The 24522-nt window shown below is 37.8% G+C and overlaps 2 protein-coding genes and 1 non-coding gene across 5 annotated transcripts in view; all 3 read right to left on the bottom strand.

Moving 5' to 3' along the window:
• nckap5l (NCK-associated protein 5-like) overlaps positions 1-2993 on the bottom strand; it is an 87324-nt gene extending 84331 nt beyond the window's left edge. The window contains exon 1 of the mRNA XM_041798765.1: positions 2871-2993. The gene's annotated coding sequence lies outside the window, so the exon portion shown is untranslated. The remainder of the gene's footprint in view (positions 1-2870) is intronic.
• A 1596-nt stretch (positions 2994-4589) lies between these two features.
• On the bottom strand, positions 4590-23091 carry kansl2 (KAT8 regulatory NSL complex subunit 2). Of its 3 annotated transcripts, XM_041799668.1 has the most exons (11): positions 22998-23091; positions 20915-21189; positions 20641-20813; positions 20378-20492; positions 18948-19111; positions 18686-18849; positions 16864-16960; positions 15836-16089; positions 13412-13540; positions 12511-12717; positions 4590-5135 (listed from the first exon to the last, which is right to left on the bottom strand). In XM_041799668.1, exons 2-11 carry the CDS (start codon positions 21163-21165, stop codon positions 5046-5048), a joined length of 1644 nt encoding a protein of 547 aa, XP_041655602.1. In that variant the 5' UTR covers positions 21166-21189; positions 22998-23091; the 3' UTR covers positions 4590-5045. The 3 variants fall into 3 exon arrangements, with proteins under 3 accessions (XP_041655602.1, XP_041655603.1, XP_041655605.1); XM_041799669.1 differs by lacking the exon at positions 13412-13540 and having other exon boundaries at positions 4599-5135; XM_041799671.1 differs by lacking the exons at positions 4590-5135; positions 13412-13540 and having other exon boundaries at positions 12368-12717.
• On the bottom strand, positions 16551-16685 carry LOC121518233. The gene has a single exon (XR_005992636.1). It is a non-coding gene; the product is annotated as a small nucleolar RNA SNORA2/SNORA34 family (small nucleolar RNA).
• Positions 23092-24522: the final 1431 nt, after the last annotated feature.

The raw sequence follows: 24522 nt of genomic DNA, 5'->3' as shown, positions 1-24522 counted from the left end.
TCTCTAATCGTCTGAGCTATACATCACAGAGTTGAAACTAAAATGTGAAACCATGACACAATCAACCACTGAGTGGTCAGAGAGTATAAAAGAGCAGGGTAACATGGATGTCTGACACTTGTCTCGAACCCTGGTGTGAAAGCAAAGCGATGCAACCTAACCAAAGGCATAAAGCAGAATGATTTATGGATATATTCATGTCATTTAATACAATAAAATACATGTTGATACCTCCCTTGGCGTCTGTGAAACCATAGCAACATGTTGTAGTCTCTTGCTCTCATTTTGGCTCGCCTTCTTTTTGGTACTGATTCATTCGTCTCATGCTAAGAACAACATGCTGAACAGCTCGCTGCCTCACTGGCTGCTCAGAAAGACACCAAAGCAAAAGTAGCAATCCCAAAACAGCGTAAATTTGATGTTTCACTGTTTGTAATTTCAGCCCTGAACTGAATCCAGTCTCCCGGACAGTCAGGCGTAAAAACAACCTAACACAAGTTCCTGGTACCAAAACCAAGGTAGAGTTGAGCCAAGCCAAGGAAATGCTCCACTTGTTACCCAGCTATAGCTGCCCCTCAAGAAAACGCAACAAATTAATGTAAATATTCAAAATTTATGCACAGAGCAGTATACTACATATAAAATTTGGGATTTTAATGTGCTTAAACAATCAAACAGCCCTACATGAGACTGAATCAGTGAAGTGAATCGTTGGAAGGATAATCTAAATCAGTGGTTCTAAACTAGTCTAGCCTCAGGACCCACCATCCACCTCCTAACTGAGTAACCCTGACCAAAGTTCTTAAAAAAGATTCAACAACTTCTATTATTTTATTAAAAAAAAACATTGAAAATTGTACCAAAGAGCATAACTGACTGAGAAAGAGACAGGACAATCATGTCATTATAAAAAACCTTAAACTGACATGGATGAATATGTTTTATTTTATTCCGTTTCCCATGGCAAGGTGTAAATTTTGGTTGTTTTCTGGATATTTCAAGAAATTACCCCCATAAGATTCAAAAACCAGTTTTGTTTCCCCCTTGAAAAGTTAAGATCTTAATTAAACCACCAAAAAATACTTTCAACTATGGGAAAATAGAGTAAAATAAAACTAATCTGTCAGCTTTGACCTTCCACACATCATGGCCGTCGTCCCAAGGTTTTTTTCAGGCACGCCTTCTTGACCTACTAGAAACAGCTTTGCGACCGTACACTGTAAAAACAAGTGGACGAAGCCTGTGTGACGTCAGCCGTCTGCTCACAATAGGTTGACTTAATTGGTTTTGAAGCCAATCTGTGGTGGCCTATATATTGAAATTTCTGTCTCAACCGAAATTTGGATCAACCTAATGGCAGACAAGAGCCCACCCACTGAGATCAACTTCCTGTCAGCTCAGCTAGCACTAAAGCCGGCCTACTGGTGGTAGTGTCAGCCTGTCAAGCTATCTGTCAATCAAATGAGACACGCCAATCAGTGCGCAGTGAAGTTTTGGACATAATCGAAACCACTGTGGTACAACAAAAATTCCCCCCTGTACAGTGAGAGGACATGAAGACATTAGCTAACGAGACAAGTTTGGTTTTTGAACTAGGCTGTAAACCAGTTTATTTCTAGTGCAAAAAACGGCTTTTTAACATGTGGTCAGATGGGTGCTCCTGCAGCAAGCCTCAAGTGGACACTATTGCAAATTTTCACACTTCCGAATTGGCTTCATTTTTCAGGACCAGAAGCTGACGCTTGTTCGTGACCCACTTTTGGGTCTCGACCCACCAGTTGAGAACCACTGATCTAAATCAAAACAAATCATGAGATCAGTGAAGATGCACAGCCCTAGAATTTCGTCAACGCCTTAACTTAAACTTAATGACAGCTTGAGTTCATTTGCAGATTGAAATAAAGAAAAAAAATTAAAATCTATAGGCAATATTATGACATTTGATTTCTATGGGCAACTCAGCAGAATGCTATGTTACTCTAAAGTCTATAAATGACTTAAAGAATGACTCTTACTTCGCAAGATGCAAAATTAGAGCAGCAAATGCATAAATTGTTGTAATGCAACACTATAAGATGATTCATGAACCAGCTATTGTGCATCATTTTGCCATTTTAAGTATATTCTGATGCTGTAAAGACATGATCACTGCAGTAGTTGAGTATATGGCCATGTTTCAGTCTAAATACTTTTCCCTCAGTAACAGATTAGAGTAGTTTCATCCCCACTGCAGCAGGGATTGAGAGCAGGATCAAGCATCAGACATATTCACACCTTAATTCATTCAATGAGCTGGCTGATTTAACCCTGCTGGTTTTAAAGCATTATCACTGTCTGCAGTCACAGCAAGGATGGGCTTTTTACATGGTCTAATTAATGCTCAGTTTATTCACATCATTAATTAATTAGCTCTGAAGTGTTGGGGGGAATAAACGCACCGTTAACAGCACTTACAGGACTGGAATGACAGTTCCTCTCCACCTTCCTCTTTTTGGGGTTTCTATCCTTTAAAACTGCGACATTTAAGCTAGCATGAAACGTACTTGGACAAAGAGAAAAAACGCACTTTGGCTTATGAAAATGTACGTTTTTTTTCTTGGGACAGGCCCTTAAAAACCCAAATGTGTCCCCTCCGGCTCCGGTAAAGCTGTTACGCCCTTGTCCACCAACGGCCAGCACGGAGCCGTTAACCGTTAATAAAAACGCTAAAACAAGCTAGCCTCATCTTTAGCTTCACATCCGCCCGGACCTTCACTTCACCGGCGATGTTAAATCAATGAAAATCATGCCAAAAAAACCTCAGTGTCGCTGTGTTTGCCAGCAGTTGTATCGAGCGAGCTAACATGACACGACATTTTTAAAAAACTCACCTCATTTGGTTGTAAACTGTCGACGTAGCATGGTTAATACAGAGGAGAAATGCGGTTTAAAACAGGTAAGCTTGTGCTCATTGTTGCAGCGGTGTCGTCCTCTCCCTGCCTGCAGCCGCGTTCTTTCTCTGCCTCGCCGTTTTTACTGTTTTGGGTTGAGGAAAAGTGATGTCATTGCATGAAATTGCATTACCCGCCCCATTTTTTTCTTACAGAGGCTGTCCCCATGCTGCCAAACATAACTTCACCATATACTTAAAAAAGCAGCCTTCATATAGTGGTCTTTCTGTTCCTAAAATACTGCAGGGATCATAAATCTATTCAGAATCTGGTTATGATTAAGAAGAGTTCAACAAAAGTATCATAAAATAGTTTATTTGTGGATGAAAGTGATGAAAACTTTCTACCAACTGAATGAGAACAGTTTAAACCAGAGGAAACAAAATAAATATACACCCACATGACAAACAGAAATAGTCAATGAATGTATAGTACAGCCACGTTTCCACTGCATGAACTTCCCCCAGGGACAAGGAACTTTAGGAGGAACTTTGTGCCTTTTCACCACAAGAACCAGCCTTTAAATTAGGGATAGGGACTTCTAAATGCCCCCCAAAAGGCTCCTGCTAAAATTCATGATTCATCAAGTATTTTCAGCATTCATAAAACCAGCTGAGGAAGTAGTTTTGGTCCTTAAACGACATGCATCCAAACATTTTATTTTACTTTTCCTGTGGAAACAAGACATTTCAGAGTGTTTTTTTTTTGTTGTTGAGATCTCTATTTCATTCTATCATTATCTAAGGATAACAATGCTTGTTTTTTCATGATAACAAGTTAATTTGTCTTGTTGTCAAGATTCCCCCCAAGTAATTTGTTATTATAAGAAAACCAGTGCTATAGGTTGTTTGCAATGTCAGTTTGGGGTCAGAAAGTGGGGACAGCCATCAGAATGAATGGGAATGTGGGAAAGTTAGCACTTTACAGCTCTAAATAGATCTCTACACTGCAAATGTGTACATACATAGAATATGATCCCTACACGTTACCAAAAAAAGCAATTATAAGCACAGCTTAAATTTTTCACTTGGCGTGTGGGTGATCAATATCACAAATAGCCCTGCAGACTTTAGAGTGTCTAGCCTTGTCTAGTCGGACGAAGAGAGACAAGAGTCTACAGGAGTCTTTTACTGAGCTAAGAGGCTAGCAGAGCTCCTTTAACTTAGAAAAAAAATCCTCATTTTGTCACAATTATGCTTTTAATTGAAACGGTAATATAGTTTTAATCGAATAAACCTTGTGGCTTGAGCAACAGTAATGGTGTGCCGTTCACGAATGAGCCTGAGCAATAAAACATCTCTTTTACATTAGCTGTGGTAGCTAGTTCCAGTTTGAGTGCCAGTTTCCTTTCCTCTATCTTTGTCGTTATTTAATCCACATTTAAAAAGCCCCTGGGCCACAGTTTGAACACCCCTGTGCTAAACGATGACTAAACTGTACTGAACCAAAGCAGACCGCATGAGTGTTGTGTAACACCACTTGTTCAGGCTTTAGATGGAGACTTTTTTAAATTCCTGCCTGCTTCTATTTCTCCATAACTTTTTAAAACTTTATTTGCCTGAATATTTCACTACTTTCAGGCCATAAAAGTAGCTTAAGAATTAAGAATGTTTATGTTTTTCTACTTTAAACGCCTTGCATAGTCGTAAACAGCTCAAAACATGCCTTTTTGGTAGAGTTTCTCTATGCTGAAATCACTACTTGCCTCCCAAGTGAAGTTCTGCACCGTCGCGTGTCGTCATCTGCAAAGAACTTATTATCCCATTATAATGGGATTAAATGAGAACTTCAGTTTTTGTTGGAAAACTGAGTAAAATAATTAATTCAGATGCACGTTTGCAGTTTCTGCACTGTATTCTAAAGTCTTTTATTAATGCTGCTACAATATTTCGAACTACTTTTGCAAACTGTCATGGATGTTAACACTTTAAAATCGATGTGAAATAGATGTGAATTTTTCAAAATCAGACTAGTTTTTCTTGTGTTTAAGCACCACTGAACCTCACTGAAAACTCCTGAAAATCACCTGGGATAAAAAGTTCTGCTTTCTTTTGGTAGAAACGCAGCTTTATTGTCTATTGTACATGTTCTTCAGATCATCTTGCAGTAGTTGTTTTATCTTGGAGCATCGACTGTAGCTGCATTGACGTCTTGGAGTGAAGTATCAGCGGCCTCCTCTTCACCTCCTACAACCTCTGAAACCACCTGTGTATGAGAACAGCAAGTCAGGAGACGTACAGAGGAATATGTTCAACATAAATTTTACTATTTAAGATTCTGACTCAATAGTTTTGGCAACCATTGAACCCAAGAGATAAGACTGAAAAAAGCTGCTAGAGAAACTTTCTATCGTTAGTTTTCAGTATATAGAGAGGAAGTCTTAACCATCTTAAATTACAGGGATAAATTTAAACTTTATTTAAAAACCTTATCAGAATCTTAAGTTGTAATCCTAATCAAGGCAGCATCACTTATCAGATTTTTGTTTATGTTATTAAAAAGGGCCATTTTCCTTATCATACTAAGCTGCACAACTTTTTGACTGCTGTTTCTGTTATTAAGGCATACACTGAAACAAAAGTAGGATTTCCTGCTTACATCTGTAGAAAAATCAGCAATATTCATAGCATAAGGAGCCAATAAAAATGAGACAAAAGAGTAAAGTATGTAGCTATTTTTCCTTTTTTTAGCCTTTTTCTTGATGTGCATTTGTGCTTTCTTATGTAGAATCGACATCTGGTGTTGAACTTGGCATTTGAGACCTTCAACTGTCACATAGTACAAGATATTCTAGATTAGGGCTGGGAAATAAATCACAAATTAAAGGGGGCATACTTATCCCTTTTAAGACAAGTTTATACTGGTCTCAGAGGTCCGCAAACATGCCTATGTAGTTTGTTGCCACAAAAACACTCTAATATTGGATTTTTATATGTCTAAAAACCCCTCTGTTTCAGCCCTGCTCAGAGCGAGCTGTTTCTGTGTCTGTGGCTTTAAATGTTAACTAGCTGTCTGACTCTGCCCCTTCCAGGAAATAGATGTGGTTTAATGGATGTGGCTGGCAGCTGAGAGGAGGATCAGGAGAAAAAGGCGGAACTTTCTTCCAAGCAGGAAGGGCCAACCGAACCTGGGGGCGGGGCTAACTCTCCATATGACATCATGAGGGAAAAATCTGAGAATGGCTTGTTTCAGCATACATTTTCATGAAGGTGGAGAAGGGGGGAGGGGATTGTAAACAGATTAGGGGGCACATATTTGGGGCACATATTTTTGTCAGTAAAGCCTGAAAAAAGTGATTTTTGCATAATATGTCCCCTTTAAATCCCAATATTGCTTCAATTTACAAATCGCAAAAGTTGCAATATTTCTTTAAGATTTTTTTGCATCAGAGATTTTATGCACATAATGCAAACATTCACACTTTTTTTAGAATAAAAACTTCTGCTTTACTAAATGTATATGTTCTTTTTATTTAAAATGTGATTGACATAAAAATGATTATCCCCTTCAATGTAGAAATTTATATCAAATTTGCAATAGAGCCAAAATAATCACAATTACCTATTTGTTTTAAATCATTTTCCCTAGTATATTTAATATTGTGTACATTATAATTTAGAGTGATTTCTTGCTTGTATTAATTGAAAAATATATAAGATGAGGAACCTAAAAATAATTGTATATTAGGGAAAAAAATCGCAATTAGATTATTTTCGCAAATCTTTCAGCCCTATTCTAAATAAGAGAGGAGTTTTTCTTTGGTTATAATTACTGGGAAATATCTTTACATCCTGTCACATCTTTGGAAAGCGTACATTGTAAAGGTTTGCTCTGGTTATTCACATCAAGGGTCTTGGTGGCTTTGTGGTGCAAACGCTTCAGAAATACTCCTACAGAGTGACTTTATCTAATCAGATGTTTAAAATAACGCTTTGATCCAGCCAGTATCAAACCCCGGTCATTTAGTGGGTTAACTCTGTGTGATCATTTTCCTCCTATGATTATGTGACAGCGTTTTCAGCTCAGTTGGCTGTGGTAGAAAATTGGAGCAATTTCAAAGCTTTTCTAATCAAAACCCAATGATATGTAAAGTGTACAGTCCAGGTTTAAAATGATGAAATTTCCTCTCGGATAAGAATCTCAGTGAAATGGCTCCTCTGTGGAAACATACTTGAGCAGAAGATCCGCGTTTGTGGTTAAAAACATGCAATTTTCAGCTCCAAACATGCTCTGATAATTTGAGCTTCCATCTCTGTTAGAAACGTCCAACACATCTTGTCAGTCAGCGAACAAAACAAGAATGTGGAGACACAGCAGATGATTATTGCTTTCTGTATCGACCGGCATCAGCGGTTTGTTTTTGCTGCATTCTGCTTTAAGGATGTTTCAAAACGTCTGATAACTAGAAGACACCTGGTGACATCTTTGGAATCACAGACATGTCGGTCCTAGAGGATTATTTTAAGAGCATACACCATTTTATTTACTTATCTAAACTTGTTGGAAATGCAAGTATTACTCAAGCTTTTGAGGCACTCTTTGGACATGTACAGCGCAAATTCAGTGTTTTGCTACACCCGACTCTTTGCCTGTTTTCTATTAGTCTGCTGTAAACAAACCAACAAGCCTGTAGTTTGTACGGCTGAGTTTGGCACAAAAGGAACTAGCGTTTTTCAAAGCACATGCAGAGATGATATGGAGTCATTGCAAGTAAGATGCCATATTTTCGGCGCCATATTTTCTAATAAGTTTAATAAGAAATAGTTGTGTGAGTGGATTTATTTAAGGCCTTTTTTACATATATTGAATGCTGGATTTACCCCGAGAGGGTCAATATTTTTTGAGTGATGTAATCTCCACAGAGAGCCGTTTGAATCAAACATCTCACTTGTTTTAAATGCAATACATTTTAATGATATAACTTGATGACTGATTTAGCCTCTGATTATGGTGGTTAAATGTTTGCAGATTTCCAGTAGACAGAGAGGGTGAGGAAACAAAATGTAATCTAAAAATAAAACTGTAAGAGTTACTCTTTGTGTTGTCAATGTCTACACATAACTGTGTACAGGGAAATTATACCGTCAGTAGTCTAGTCAAGACTACTGAAGTATGGAGAACAAATCAGTAGACTATTGCACAATCTGTGTGCAAAGTAAGTCTTATGTTGTGGTGTAAAGTCCACACTAAATCCTGCATTGAAGGTGTTCCTTTGCAATTTTAGTTTGATCATTGTTCGGCTGCACCACAGGTGAGGTTCATCTTAACTAGCAGAACATAACATCCAAACTGTCTGAAATATTGTCACAGATACCTCGTTTGTGCATAAGTTTTTATGAATCTTTCCATAAAATTCTTTACCAGACATGCCACAACCTGGGGTTGGAGAAGGCAGGGAGGGCGGCAAGAGCCAAGCTTGACCTTGTTTACACACGTGTTGCTTGGCCACTAAGGTCAAGCTCAACGGCGTTTCTTTTGTCCAGGCCTTTTCACCCCTGGTAATACACCTGGAGACTGACGGTGGTTTGCCGGCCCTTGTAACATCCCCAGCACTACCTCGGGGGTCGTGGCAACCCTACTACCTACCTGTATGGTACTCTTAGCACATGGTTCTCAAATTGTGTGGCAAGGCGCACTAGTGTGCCTTGGGAATTTATAAAATCCATGCATGATTACTATGACTATATAAGTATTAAAAATTGAACAACCTCTTAGCGAACCAACATTTTCTGTAGTATTTCTGGTATTTTCTTACTGCACCTTTGTTTCAGATGCAGATTTTTTAATATAATTTGGTGTAAAAATGAGTTATAACAGGTACAAAAAATGTTGGATTTGCTACAGTAGATTGCTTTAGTCAAGTATGCTGTCCAAATATACATTTTAGCATGTATTTGTGTAATTCAGCTGACTAGTGTTGTGAATTTTATTTTTTCCAAAAAATATCTGAAAACCACGGCCCCTGACCATGCTCACTCGACACATCCACCCCTTACTCCGCCCTCAAGGCGTGGATTTCGTTTTTATTTCAACAAATTTCCCCTGCCCCTGGTAATATCCAAAGACATCAAGAGCATAACTGGTGGTGTGTCAATTAGGGCTGTTGCCCTGATCAAGTGCCACTTGAACACAGCTGGGAAACAGAAAAAGAAAAATATGCCAGGGATTGTTCAGTAGACATTGGATTATTTCAAAATTATTAGTCAACATTCTTCAGTTGCACACAAATGCTGTGTCCCCTGCTATCCACAAATGATTTTGTTTCAGTTATTAGTGTAAATATAGCAGATATTGCACCCTATGGATTTTCTGTTTTTTTTCAGTTCATCTGGTTATCTTTTAACTAGCTATTGAGCGTAAATTGCCCTTTTTAAATGTAGTTGTACAGTTACTGTTTTCATATTGTCTGAGTACCTCCTTAGACAGGTATTTTGAGTGTAATTCATCTGCCAAAAGAGAGAATGCAACATAAATAAAGTTAAAGATAAATCTGATTGATTGTCCCATTATTATTCAAATTTTTATTGATATCATGATATTGTTATCGTGACATTTTTTGCCCACGATAATTGTTAAGTGAAAATCTGATATCGTGACAGCCCTAGTACCAATCCTCCTTCCCACCCTGATGGTGCCCTCAGGTGGCTGCACGCCACATCTACACCTTACTTCTTAGCTTCTTTGCACCGTTTGCTTCAAACTCACTACAGAGCACTTTAAAAAACAACAACTTACTTCTTTGGGTTACTTCAGATTACTAATTTGGAATTTCTTGTCCTCTGATTGCACCTGTTTTAATTGACTTTGGTGTTCCATTTCTGATGAATATTAGGCGTTTTTATCTTATTACTGTACTTTATATCTTTAGAATATGATTGATATATTTGTTTTACTCTTTATTGTTAATCGTGCATTTTTCCTTTATCTTCTCAATGCCATTTTAAATGAAGGCTAGCCCTCAATGATTTTCGAGTTTAAATGAAGATTATACTTCAGCCTTTTTGGTCCAAATGTGCCTCAAAGTTGTGAACAGTCCTTTATGTTTCCACTTCATTTGACTAATCAGTGAAAAGCAGTTTAACGCAGTTCATTATAGTGCTTCCTCTCTCATAAAAGTGTCTCTGTAGAGACTTTCAGCTCACTGTTAACTACATTTGAAAGACAAACCACAACTAAATTATATGCAAAGTATGTCAAAGCATTGTGATTAGGTTAAAGCTGAAGCCTTCAATACCAACAGCCAGTGTAAAATGAGAGGGGTAACACTGAGTGGTTATATTGTCAAAAGCATGAGATCATTTTATGGCACTTACAGCGCTGGGCGATATGGCCCATTTAGTTTTTATTTATTTATTTATTTATTTTTTTAGATTTTTTTGCCTTTATTTTGATAGGAGAGCTGAAAAGAGACAGGAAATATGGGGGGCATGCACCAGACTGCACAGACTGTGAACCGATCATGTGACCGATGCTTTGAGGCCTACAGCCTCTTCATATGGGTGCCTGCTCTACCCACTGACTTAAACTGGCGCCTCTGATTTATGACTTTAATTGATTTTCTCTCCTGCTTAGTATGTGTGCAAGTTTAAATCGCTGTGCTGATTCTGTGTATACATGTGACACTCTAAATGTGCATGAACAGAAAGGAAAATCTGATGGTGTCAACTTGCTGCAGAAGGCGATCTTGTGTGGACTGCAGAAAAAATGCTCAAATGGTCAGCAGATACACTGAACAATCACCCACTCATAGTCCATAGAATGTGAGGGAAACAGTCACAGTCAACTGCCAACAGTCAGAGAGTCGCCTTCTCTTCACTGCTCTAATGTATGTGTGAGGAGAGGGAGCAAAAGCAGGCTGGTGCACCAATCATCGGAATGTCTCTCATTCTGATGAACGGTTCCCATCCAGGTTACTTAAACTCAACCAGGCAAATCCTATCATTAAAATCGATTTATCACCTAAGTCCAGGTACTTGTGGCTGGGACCATCTCCACTCTTGGAAAATGAGCACAAGTTCCAAAAAAGTCATCATACTTTTCTGAGAATATGATCAATCACAGACTGCAGCTTTAACATTCTGCTTCTTCTCATCCTTAAAAATATCCTTTCTTTCAGAGACTTTCCAAGACAACCAAATTTTAAGCAGACTTTACACCCACTAAGAGCTGGGTGTGATATTTAAGTTATAACTTAAGCCTACATTGGAACAGCTTAAATAGTAATGTCGCAATCCAAGGCTGGAATATTCCATGTTCTTAACCATTTAAGGATTTTTGTATCTCTTACATGGTTTTATGCAATCAGTATTTCTTTATTTTTGTAGTGAGAACGATATAATTCCTCTATTTTACTCAGATAAATACATTTGAATCTTGACATGAAATGGCTTAATACACTGGCCAGCTAACTTAATATGTTTGGGTATTTGTCCTGTTAAATTATAGTGAAAAGATTAGAAAATTAAGAGTGAAGAAGATTGGGAAAAGCTTGAAACATTAGTTCCTTGTTGGGTCTGAATCTGGGATGCTGATATTTATATTTAGATTATTTAACATTTTGGAAAAGAGGACCAATCAAATAAAAAACATTTATTTTTGTGGCATTGGTAACCCATTTTGCTCATCCATGTGGCCACACCACATCTAAAGCTGGGTCAATTTTGTGATGTTTACAAAACATGAGTGATGCAGGAATTGGTGCAAAAACAGTCACAATCTGTTAAATGTTTTTTTTTTTGTTTTGTTTTATGAACTTTTGAAGGACTTTAGCTTTAACTATTCATGTTTATATAGATCATGAGATCTCCTGAAATACTTCAGATGTAGAACAGGGAGGATAGCATTCACAATCTTTGCTGAGCATTTATCTTCTGATGTTGATGGTCTCTTTAGTTTAACCATTAAAGTCATTTAAAGAAGAAAATTCAGGCACGATTCAGGGTATTTCATTAAATGTCAAGAATCTTGAAGCTTTTATCACCAAACATAATCCACCTGTTTGTTTGCAGACAGAGAGCAGGCAGAATAGTTGTCATTAAATTTCAAAGTGCATGCATTTAAAAAGTCAGAGGTAAGGAGTGAGGGGGAACAAAATGCCTCATCTTTGTGGGGTTGAGATGCAGTTAGACATAATTTTGACAAAAGGCTTGTTTCATTAAAATAGATCTAACAGAATCAAAATTCTGAAGCCTCCTCTTGTCATTAGATTTTGGATTTTGTTTTCCATCATTTACACTTTAGGCATGCCAGAAAAAGATCTGTCAACACCCACTTTCAGAGGATACAGTTTAAAAAGAAGAGATTTCTGTTCTCTTACTGGCATCTGTTTCTTAAAAGATAGCATGTGAACCCGTCTTTTAGTTTCATGCTTCCCCCTTTAAAAAAACAGTGGCACAATTCTTCAGTGTTGCACAATTTGAAAGCATTTAGTACTGACACAGATTGAGACCAAGATTTTATTAGACCCAGCTTGCAGTGTGACATACAATCAAACTGTAGGATTATTATCGCACAGTGTATGGACGCCAACATTCAAGATTCAAGTTATTCGAGGTGTCGAAGCCTTTTATCAAGAGTTAACCTGGTCATCCATGATGGCATCCACATCTCTCTCGGAGAGCTCCTGTCCCGAGGCGTCAAGGTCCACTTGGTCTGGGTCTTCTCCTGTCAGGATGTCCATCGGGGCCTCGGCGATGGCTCTGATGGTCTGGTCCTCCAGAGCGAGGGCAGTGTCGAACTGAAGGGGGGATGGAGGACCCTGCATGCCATCCCCTTCAACATCCAGGTCCTGTGTAACAGAGGATATCCATGAGATAGAAACTTGAAAATGTAGAGCTTGTTGTTCATCTCTGGTTAGACTACTCGAAAAGCAATGGAGAGTTGTAAATATCTTTTTAATGAAAAAGGTCCCAATCGTCTATAAACTGGATTTTTACTGGAAGCACACATCACCAGTTAAGTAATAGAAGGAAGCCCTCAGTGGCTTTTTACATTGCAAATACTTGCAGCAATGTTGTGGCAGTTCAAGGGTACTTTCAAGCCTTTACTCTGGCTGGTAATGTCCAAAGAAAGAAACAAAACAAAAAAGAAAAACATTTTCTTTTCATTCCAGCTGAGTTTATAAATGTTTTCTTCTAAATAAAATCATTGCTGGAATGATTTAAGCTGACTGACACTAACTCACAGAAAGGTTCTTTGTCTGTTGAAGTGTTAACATAACTGCTGTGTGACTGAACAGATTTTTTTTTTTACAACAATCAACAAATCAATTGTGCAGTAATTTAATTTTAGTTAAAACTCACAAATCAGATTACCAATGCTAGACAGCTGCACTTGATCATCCTTTATGCATTATTTATTATTTTTGTCTTAGGAGTATCCTGTTGATTCAGAATCTGACTCATTTTATGCCTTTAACTGATTAATGTGGGCAGATGTGAACACAACAACTTTACAGCAGTGTGACTGAAAATCTTACTGACCTCTAAGAGAATGTGGTCTTGGTTTGGAAAGAAGAACAAATACGGCAGGACTAACTTCTTCCATGTACAAGACATAATGCAGGCAGCACTAGGTGTCCTCTGATGAGGATGAGAATCTGCTCCTTTTATCTAGATGGACAATGAGTGTAAACCTGATTCAGCCTTGCAGAGAAGTTCAATGCCATCATAATATCTTGGATCATTATTTAACAGGATTTCACTCTTGTGTTTACTCTTAACCACCACAGCTCCGCCCAACACAAGAAAAATCAACAAAGGTGCTTTTCATTCGAAGTGCCAGGAATTTTTAGTTCCAGAAATTTCTCTTCGAGGAACTAAAAGGTTCCTGTGGCTGACTGTTGTCTGTGCTTCTGCCAGGGCCTCAAGTCCCCAGAATGATTATGCAAAAAAGGCAGTCTGACACAGCTGGATTTCAGGAAGACAAAGTAAACAATATGATTATATGTCCTCAGATCATTCACAAATAATGATTTCAATGCTTAGGATCTTTGAATCATCACATTTTTTAGCAGAAACTATATTGTCAGTTTCAATTTTTGATATTTTTTTCCTGGTTTACATTTTTTACTGATATTTAAATTCATTGTGATGAAAGATCTGGGCCAGGGTACTGGCACTGTCTCCAAATGGGGCAAGTGGTCTCGGTCAAGGTTCTTGAAGAAGTTTAATCTCTTCTCAGAAAGGCTACACTTCTAAAACTGACCAGCGAGAAACATTTGTCAACCACTGGAAATCTAATGATCTATGTGGTCAGCCTACAATCGTCAACCAAGTTTGCAGTCAGAAATGTTCAGCACTGTAGTCATACTTCCCCTAGTTCCTGGGCCTTTGGAAAGTACTACTATTATGGCCTCTGATGAGGCGGAGTCTGTTGTTTTGGATGAATCTTCTGTTTTTGTTTGGGCCTTCTCTCACCCTGATTGGGTTGCAGGTTTGCCACACCTCAGGAGTGTGCAGCAGCTGAGGCTGATCTAGCTCATCTGAGATGTTACAAAGGACACCCAAGCCAGTACCTTGCTTCTGTTGGTGTATCTGAGTAAGGTAAAGCCATTTTAGTTTAAGACAGAAGAAGGGTAGGGGAATCTCTGCCATTTTTGTATGATTTTGATAGATTTTTTATCCTGTTTTGTGGTTAGTCAGGGAGTTAAGAATTGTATTTCAATTTTGGTACAAATAGTTGAGGTTCATTCTTTTGTAGTTAGATTTGGGGTTCTTGTTTGATAATTTGGCCTTTGAGTTCCCCGAAGTCAGTACGTCAGTTTGAGGTTTTCCTTAGTCAATTCTTTGTCAGCAAAATTTTTTTCTTTGTCCACAACTTGATCAACTAATGTCTGATTTTGTTATTACCTAATTTCATTGTAAATAAATCTTTGAAATTCTTGCTATTCTAGTTTGGCAGTTTTTGTTAGTTACACTTGTTTAATTCAAAAACTTATTATGTTACTCCTTTTAGTTACCCCTAGATTGTACAAAGGTCATAACAACTACCCACTGGGCAGGGGCTCCTCAAAAGGCAGATTTTCTACACCAGAACTTCATATAGATGTTAGCTGAGAGTTAAGAGTAATATCTCAAAAAGATGCCCATAGAGCAAAGGATAAGAAAAACAAACTTAATGTAGGAGGCTAAAGCAAAACTCATGCTGGTGTTGCATCTGAGACAAGCAATAAGGAAAATGTGTCAGCCAGTATGACTGTGTCCTGGATAAGAAACATTGGAACATTGCTCTCTACTGCGAAATAATAAAAAGATCTTCATGATATGCTAAAATGATCTGAACATATATTGCACTAATAGCACACAGCATTTTGTGCCTTTCACTTGGAGTGGTAGTAGGTTATGTCTGGTTGACAGTGTAACAAAAGGACACATCAAAATCTGTGTTATATTTTGGTCCAGTAGATATTGGATGTATTGGTACCAGTACTTTTTTGACACCAGATTTCAATACTCATTCCTAGATACAGACGGAGCGTTTTCTTGATTTCAGTGTTATTTGGAGGCTTAAGATTTAGGGACAAATGCTGAAATACCACAGTAAATCTTAGAGTCAGTGTCAAGCAGTGTGGCCAACAAATCACAACAAAAACATGGAAACCAGCAGGACTTTTTCAACAGACAACTACGACATAAGAGCCAGGGGTAGATCAGTTAGGACCTGAATGTCAGCTGGACAGCAGTGAGTAAGTGTTGGTCTGTGTGAGAGTGAGCCCTCTAGTGGATGCATTTATGAAAGTTCACCCTAATGGAAAGGCTGCTTGGGAGCATATGGGTGATGATGTTTATAACATTCAGTACTGAGGCACTGGAAGTACCCTTGAACACCAGTTACTAAGTATCTAACAGTTACTGCAGAACCTAATATCTGTGTCACAATAAGTGGAGGAAATCATTTCTACATACATCACTGAACTCTAGAGGGAGGCTTTCTGTGGGCTGGAGTTCTGCTGCACTCAAATACATGTCTCTGCTTGCAGTGGTAATGGGTTCCTGTGGGGGAGCTTCCTGCTCTGGCTGGTACATGGGGGGAGGCAGGGTGAGGTGGAGCGGACAGCGAGGATCGTCAGACTGACCCATGTGCACTGTGCGGTCACATGGGAGGTCTTTAAGGCCTGGACACATTTTGAAAAGCACCTGGTTGCTGTCCTGGTAGATGTCTGGGTTTATAGCCGTCAAGGACGATGACACAAAGAGCACAGAAATAAAACAGATAAAGAAAACAGCTCACAACTAAGAAATGTAGAACTAAGTTCTCAGACATTTAACACAAAAGTATCCAATCTAGTATTTCAGTTATTAGAGTATACCTGATCCTTGAATTTTTTCCCCTCATAAGTGAGTGACTTATTTTAGAGTTCAAAAAAGGTTGGACTCCATTTTAATATGGTCAAGATTTCCACCAAAAGTCAAAGAATTTGTGCAATATTGCTTGTTGTCAAAAGAAAACTGAAAAAAAAAAAAAAAAAAAAAAAAAAAGTTCCACAGATACAATAAAAAGGCAAAAAACAAACAAACAAACAAACAAACAAACAAAAAACGTATATCCTACAGGATGAAAACATAAAATGCATGAGCTTCACTACAGGGTTTAGGGGGTGAAGTGAAGGAAGGATGAGCGTGTTGTACCTTCCAACTGAACTGATTAGCCCCTTTATAACTCTGGGAAAAATCAACAGACCACAGGAAGGAGTTAATGTAGGCTCCTTTTGAAACCAGCAGCTACTGCAAGCTGTTAGTCTTGATTTAGGGCCAGGATGACAACGGCTAAAGAGGGATGGATGAAGGAGTTTGTAGGAGTAAAAAAAAACTTGTTAATTTAGAAACAATGCTGAAATATTCTCTGACTTATGTCAGGCCAACACTTAGCTATTTTAGATGACAACAAGCACACTATAGGAGTCCAACTCATATTGAAAACATCATAAGGATACGTGTGACACAGTGGCGGGTCATTGGCAGGCAGGGATTGGTACATCGAGTTCCTTCTACAAAAGAGATACACTTCTCATACGCTGTTCTCGTGTGAGGCTGCATGAAAGGAAAGAAGCATCAGAAAACATTAATACAGGAATTTGAACTTAAACAGTATTTCATTTATAAGCATTAACGTCACTAAGACCATTCCAGTATGCTGTGAGATTGAGGGAGATATGGTTATTTGGGTTTCTTTAAATGGGCTCACTGATAAGCCACATGTGATGTTTTTGAATCATAACCAAAAGTATTTACATTATCATATGCTATTCACAGTCATTCTGGACATATTTAAGGACACAACTGCCCAGCTACATCTATAGATGGAAAAGGACGGTGTGTTTAAGAGTCATAAAATAGAGGGAAATAATACCCTTACATTTATTTTCTTCAGGTAAAATCATAGACATGTCATTTTACTGAAATTAAAAATAGCGCTTAGTCAAAGATAAAAAACAAGGGAATCCTTTTCTGAATGTCTCGGCTTTTTTGTTATAGCTAACTAGATTTTACGTAAACACAGTATCAGAAAGATCACGACATCAAGAGTCAGGTAATCAAGTTGCCTGATCATATCCATCCTCTTGTAGTGTCTAACCATTCATATCATTTTTGAGATATAATTAAAAAAAACATCTCCTATCTTTCCTTTACAATGGAGTTGAGAACAACATTCACTTTCAGATTAAAATTTATACAGCATCAGCTCTTTCAAAAGTATATCTGATTAAATGATTTCAGAATGGATAGAGGACATGCAGGCAAACAGGAACCCCAGACGAGATTAACTTTTAGATGGCTCTATTAAAGGCTGAATGCTGAGACACGCTGGTCTGATTGAGTGTCCTATATACTGCAGGGCTTGCTTGAATTAAAAAAGTTCAGGCATTTCTTTACCTTATCCACGCACCTTAGATAATGGTGGAACTGGACTGGAAATTCACAACTTTAAATCAGCATGAAGCTGAACTTTAATTGTTTATATCAACCTGTGGTATTTCCTGAGTACCTCAGAAATCCTTTCAGGACACAAAAACTGCCCTGAAGATTGCAAACACATCCTATAAAACTGGAAGACCAATATACCCAGGTAAAATGCAAAAATAGTTGGCTTTGTGGCACCAATCAAAGAATACTGAGATACACAGAGATGCAGACCAGGCTGTTGGCACCAGTTTTTGACATAATTCTCCTTCATACAAACATAACTGTACTTTAAAGAAGATGGTATATGTTTTGGTACAAAAACCCTGTGGATTTCTGGTTTGATTGAAATACAACAGTTAAAGACAATAGAAGACAAGTAGAGATAAGTGGGTTCATATTTCACAAGTACTAATGTTCTTGTAGGTTGAGAGCTAAACTACTGTACCATTAGCTACTAAGTTTCACACTCCATTGGGAACAGTGCTACAAGAACTACACAGCAGCACAGACACTGCATATTGTAGATTGTGTTGAACACAATGGAAACTGTCACGCAGGAAAAACAATCTACTCACCCCTCTGTGAGACCCACCCAAAAAACAGACTGTATCTTACTTAACTGTGCAATTCATATCCATATTTTATGGTAAATCAAAACACTGATTATTGAGTTTGAGATTCAAATCACAACCTATTGAAACCCAAACCTTATCCCCTTTACTCATAGCTGGAGCTAGGCGTGAAATTATTTCATGGCTAAAGCTCATTCAAAAAAGCAAATACTGTTTTTGCACGTCATACACCCTGGTTTAACACAAATAGTTAAACAGCTTCCTGTAAAGGAGGTCTCACCTGAGGAGCTCCTTCTGTCACAGCCTGCCTCCTCTCCCTGAGTTGTCGGTGCAGCAGAGCTTCCACACCGTACCGACGACGGTATCGACGCAGAGCTTTGAGTTTCTTTAGGTTCTCCCTCTCCTTCATGGACAGACCTTCAGGCCCCGTCAACAGACTGCTTCCTGGAATGATTGTAAGCAAATACAATATCACAAAATGATTTAAAAAAAAAAAAAAGCTTTCGTGAGGATTTCCCAACAGGAACAGTTATTTTATCTACCGAGAGTTTCGTGCTCTACTTTGCGGTTGTGCAGGTATCTGCGCTTTTTCTCCTTGAGTAGATGCTGCAGGCGTTTGAATTGGTCAATGTAGAGAGACTGGAGCCTAATGAGTTTTTCTCGAGTGATTAGCGCCACCTCCTCTGCTGTGTAAACTCCTGCATGTCTACAAAAAAAGAAATACAGATAAGTTCAAAAATACATTAACCCAAAAAGAAACAAAACAAGCAAAGGGCAGTGATTTTTTTTTTCAACTGACTCCAGGCATAACTTGTAACAAAATGGCAGGTTGTAAATTTAACAAAAAAAGTCTCAATAAAACACTCTGGCACTGAGCTAGTAAAAGTTGTAACCAAGAGCAACTGGGTCTGGGTCTCTTTTCAGACTGTACAGTAAATTAACAGCAAACCTGAAAACCAACTGTTTTAACTGCACTGCAGTCGTTTGTACTGAACTTAGTGTAGGTGATTTCCCCAAAAGACCTCCTAAGAAACAAATTCTAAACCTCTTATTGCTAGTTTCTAACACTGGTCAGAACAGCATGGGACAAGGGCAAGCATATGCAGCAAATCCAGCTTAATTCAACTCTTTCCTGTTGTCTCAACAGCCAGCCAGCAATGCAGCACATTTTTAGTTTATTATCATGTTTCTATTTGTCTCTTTCACTTGAGTTAAGACAGACAAGGAACAAGGAAAGACAGAAACGACAAGGCATAAGGAGGTACATTTTCATGATTTTCTTTCTCTCCTCATGCAACAATTTGTTGGCTGTTTTTACAAAAGTAGAGATAGTACTGAAATTATACCCATATCTGTGATTCACATAATGTGCTTTGATTTTTGTTAACAGAGGCAAAACTAGACTGCTCACCACTGTCAAAAACTACTCAAAACAAAGCACCACACTCCCTATTCTTCACCACCAAAATAAAAGCAAACATAACACTTTAAACAAAGTAAAAATAAAATTAACAAAGCACAGGATTAAAAATTTAATAGATGAAGTGTGGAAAACAAGCAAACAATGTTGTGCAACACAGAATTTGATGCTGGTGTGCTAAAGGACATGGCGTAAAGCTGCATTCGCACCGCAAGTCTTCAGACTGCTGACATTAGTTTTTTAAAATGTGGTCTATATCAGACTTTGTCATTGACTTCAGTGGATATGTGTATAAAGTAGTCCAAATCTAACTTGAAAAGATCAGATTTTAATGTGACTTCTGCTGATCAAACTCTCATTAAAAAAAAAAAATTGTGTAAAAAAAAAATCTGATTCAGGTCACTTTGGCCTGCGATGTTAACCAAATTCTTTTACTTAACTTAGTAAAATTCAGTGGAACAAAAAGAGTTTGGATACAAATCTGCAGTCTAGAGCCAATAAAGCTAGAGTGAAAGTTAAAAAATAGCTTTAAAAACTGTAAATTCGTCTTACTTCAGAGGATCTTCATGGTCACTATCAACGCTGTCTATATCACTGTCGGGGTCTCCTCTCCACGTCTGGTCTAGTACCAATGGACCCTGCTCCTCTTCACTTAGACTCTCTTCATCTGTCCAGAGAGCAGGTAATCAAACACTCAAGTTAGGTTCACAGAGGCTAAAGAAAGATATACACATCAATTTACCCATCAAATTATGCAAAAACAACTAAATACACATGACACTAATCTTATTAACTTATCTACAGTCCAAGTTTACCTAGAATACGGCTGGCTTCAGAGCGGCTTCCATCAGCACTGTGTGTCTCTGCTCTGTTGTAGCCACTAAGCTGGGACAGTAGTAGCTCTGGGGATGGATTGGAAGACTGCTTTCTCATCTGAGCTCGGAGGGCCATGGCATTTCTGCGAGCATGCTCTGCACAGAATGTCACTCTGAAGAAGAAAGAGAAATGTTAGAAACAGCATTTATTGTTGAAAATGTTAAATGTTTGTGTCCACAGTCTTGCCAAAAAGAAGATAAATCATAGGCCTACCCATCTTTTCTTTCCACCTTTGGTGAAGCATTAGGGCAGCGCTTGCCGTTCTTGGCAGAGACGTAGCTGCACTGCTTGTATGGGGCATTCTTGTCCTCCAGAATGTGTTTGATGCAGAACTCCAGTCCTTCCAGACGAGGCTGAGAACACGGTCGCTGTGTAAAAGAGCAAAACTGGGGCTCCTGGGGACGAGGTGTCTGGGACACCCGGTTCCGACTTGAAGGCAAAACGTGGATTCGTATCCTGTTCATTTTAAATCTGTAAAATAAATAGAGCTGGAAAAAACAATCCATCATTAGATTAAAGCAGTAGATCCTAACCTCTCCTCACTTGTACCCAAAATATTACATCAATTTCAGTTGTCTTTAATTGTTTATATCCAAACAAATAGCCTTGAGCACGTTTTAACCAAAAGGCCATTGTACTATTCCAAAGTTTTGTCATAATTTCAACAAATAATAGTGAATGTAACAACCTCAGAGCAGACAGAACCTTGCATCCCCCCAGTTGAGAATGAAAGGATAAAAGAACTCAAAGCTGATCTACTTTGATAACTGGTTTGTGCACTGTGTTCCTGAGCACTTCCGCAACATGACACTATAATGTGAATTAAGGGATGGGGATCCCATTTTAACGACTGTGAAATCAATATGGATGTCTTGCAGCATAGTGACAGTGGATTGTTATAATAGTGTGGTTGATACTTTTAGTTTTTGATCCTACAATCTAAAAGTCTGCCACTTTTGGTTAAATAATAGTTAACAAAATTTCTCCTGCTTTTGCAGTGGTGGCCCACATATCAATTTAACTTTAGAGTCTATAAAAAACTGTAGATTTTTTTTTTTGTGTTGAATAAAAAGTCTACTAATGGAGATGGTGCATATGGAACCTAGATCAATGCAAACTAGGTGTTTTATTGAGGTAAATTGTCATCAAAATTTGTACTTTTTTTCTTTTTAACATTTAAATAGATGGAAGTACTTTATTGATCTCAAACTGGGAAACTGTGGTACTATAGCAGCAGGTTATTAGAGCAAATAATACAAAAGAAGGGTCATAAACTTGCAGGAAATAAGCCCCTAAAAATATAACGGACATTTGAAGTGAACAAGAAAAATATTACGAGTGTCAAATTCACAAATAAGTTGATCCAGAATTTACATATACTATATATGGTATTTAAGAAAGGAGTTCCCATAACCATATTAAAAAATCGAAGATTTGTTGGCTTCTTTGGCATTTACTAGTATGCTGAAAAACTTTGGATTTTGCACTATTGGTGAGACAAAACAGACAATTGAAGGCAGCATTTTTAACTCCAGTCACAAACAAAAGCGTTATATAATACATATGCAAGTTCCAAAAACACTTATCTGAAGCTAGAGGAATACTTAAATTTAGGCTAGAGTAGTTAAGCTCGGAAACATATGTCTTTGGGCATGAACGTACATGCCCATATCTGATAACCGCGTGGCTTAATATTACGCTAGATCTTTAATCGATAAACCGGTCCAAATATCAGAGCATTTAATCTTTGGTGATTTCAACATTAAGTGCTTTTAAAGTAAAATGGACATATGATGATGAGCTGCATGCGTACAACATTTGATTCTATTTAAATGAATGTTAATGATGTTCTGCATAATAAATAACGTTAAATCAGGCGTTGGCAGGTCAGGTGCCTTGTCACATTCGTTTGAACAACTTTAGTTTATTAACACCGAAATAAATTGCGCACAGAACAACAGTTCTAAGTTCTGAAACCAAACGAAACCTGCTTAGGGTAAATGTAGAATATCTGTTGTACGTTTTGATCTAGAAGTACGTTTCTGTCTCCTTAAAGTCTAACCAGGCGCCACACCGAGCTTCAGCCCGCCTCTCTTCTGCGTCACTCTTTCAGTTATGGGGTCGCCATCTTTGTTTAGCAGTTGCTAATACTAGCTAACGGCTACTTTAAACGATTTAGGGCTAAGATACGAATTTAGCTGCCTGAATTGTGCATATTATTGTTTTTATATCGTCACGTTAGGGTCTCGGTGCCAGAAGATTGATAAATCCAAACAATTTGCTTGTAACGGCTTACCTTCTTCTCAGCCGTCCGAACCTATCTAGCTTCTTCGGAACGCAACGTCGATTTTCTGGCGTAACCCACCAACTGCCACAGCCACTGCAGTCAGTTTTAGCCCGCCCACTCGAGGCTCTGATTGGTTGGAATCAAAGGCACCTTATTTGTTAATCCATCTGCCAATCAAGATCTACCGACGCTGAATTATTTCTTTTACACCCACAATACTGCAGCAGCTTCTTGGAACATAAAACAAATGCTATGATCATTTTCTTAAAATATTTATTGACTTTAATTGAGAATAAAGCAACCACATTATATCAAAAGAACAGTGTTCACATATAAGCTTTCAACAGGAAACAAAAGAAAAAAAACAGTTTTATTTCCAGACCTGAGTGTCACTAAAAACACCAAGACATGAAAAACACAAAACTTATTGTCGGTGTGTGATTTTGCATTGTAAGGTTGCATGAGTGTCATCCATTTTTTTTCTGAAATACGGATTTGTTTTGAAATGTTTATTTTTTTCCTCACAGCATAGAGTTAATACTTTAAATTGGAAGATTTGTCCAAACCAAATAAAACATTTTTTTCTAAAGTATAATGATATATTGGACATCTATTCTAATAGTCTAACCATTATACATGTAACACTTTGTCAATTGCATTGTAGACGTAGCTACGGAGATAAATATTCAGTGCATTTACCGTTTCCCTGTCACGACGAAGTTATTAACTAATAAAAACCTCTGCTGCCTGAGCAAAGAGCTGTACTTGTTCAGCATATCTTTCATATAATCAAGGGAACAAATATCTTACAATTGTATGGCTGGTTTGTTGTACTGCATTACTGTGAACTGCCTTTAAAGAACAAGTTTAGATTATAAAGAAAAAGGTAAGCAGATATAGAGCAGTAATACTATACAATCAAAACCATATAAAGCTCAGAATGATTAAATGTACAGATGATACCCGATTCCCTTTCAAAATAAAGGCCCCACTTTCACTTCTTTTATGCTCAAATACAAACCATTGTTAAATCAATTATTTAAACAGTATTTAGTTCATGCTAGTTACCTTGTAGTGGTCTGAAACCTGCCTGCTGGGTGTGATTTTACACAACAAAAGAACACATACAAACACTTCAGATGAGTCATGGCTTGTTGATGGATTATTAACAAATCTGACAGTGTGGTTTAAAGATTATGGAGTCAAACGACAGCTTTAACATTATAAAAATCTCAGCATGAACGGACATGTGTACACAGAGGTTTTACACATTTAAAACATTCTCAAAAAGAAATGTTTTAATGAAAGACAACCGTTAAAACAAACAGATGTTTGATTATTCTTTGACATTGAAGAATAGGAATACTTAGCTTTGTGTTAAGCTCAATATGGTCACAACAAAGTGAGCAGAAAACTGTTTTTTTGTTTGTTTGTTTTTAGCTCCTACAATTTGGAAGCTTCTACTTAGAAAGTAGTTTCAGCCACACTCTTTGCTGTAGGAGCAATAAAATTCAACACCACTAAATATTCATAG

This window comes from Cheilinus undulatus, linkage group 11 (genome assembly GCF_018320785.1).
Source record: "Cheilinus undulatus linkage group 11, ASM1832078v1, whole genome shotgun sequence".
NCBI classification, from domain to species: domain Eukaryota; kingdom Metazoa; phylum Chordata; class Actinopteri; order Labriformes; family Labridae; genus Cheilinus; species Cheilinus undulatus.
Note: the sequence above shows the minus strand (reverse complement) of the source record. Positions and strands in the feature narration are given on the sequence as shown.

Coding starts and splice junctions, on each gene's coding strand:
- kansl2 (XM_041799668.1), bottom strand. CDS start 21,165: ATGAACAGGATACGAATCCACGTTTTGCCTTCAAGTCGGAACCGGGTG. Junction 20,493..20,640: donor TGAAGCCAGCCGTATTCTAG/GTAAACTTGGAC, acceptor CTCTCTGGACAG/ATGAAGAGAGTCTAAGTGAA. Junction 5,136..12,510: donor ATGCCATCATGGATGACCAG/GTTAACTCTTGA, acceptor TCTCATACACAG/GTGGTTTCAGAGGTTGTAGG.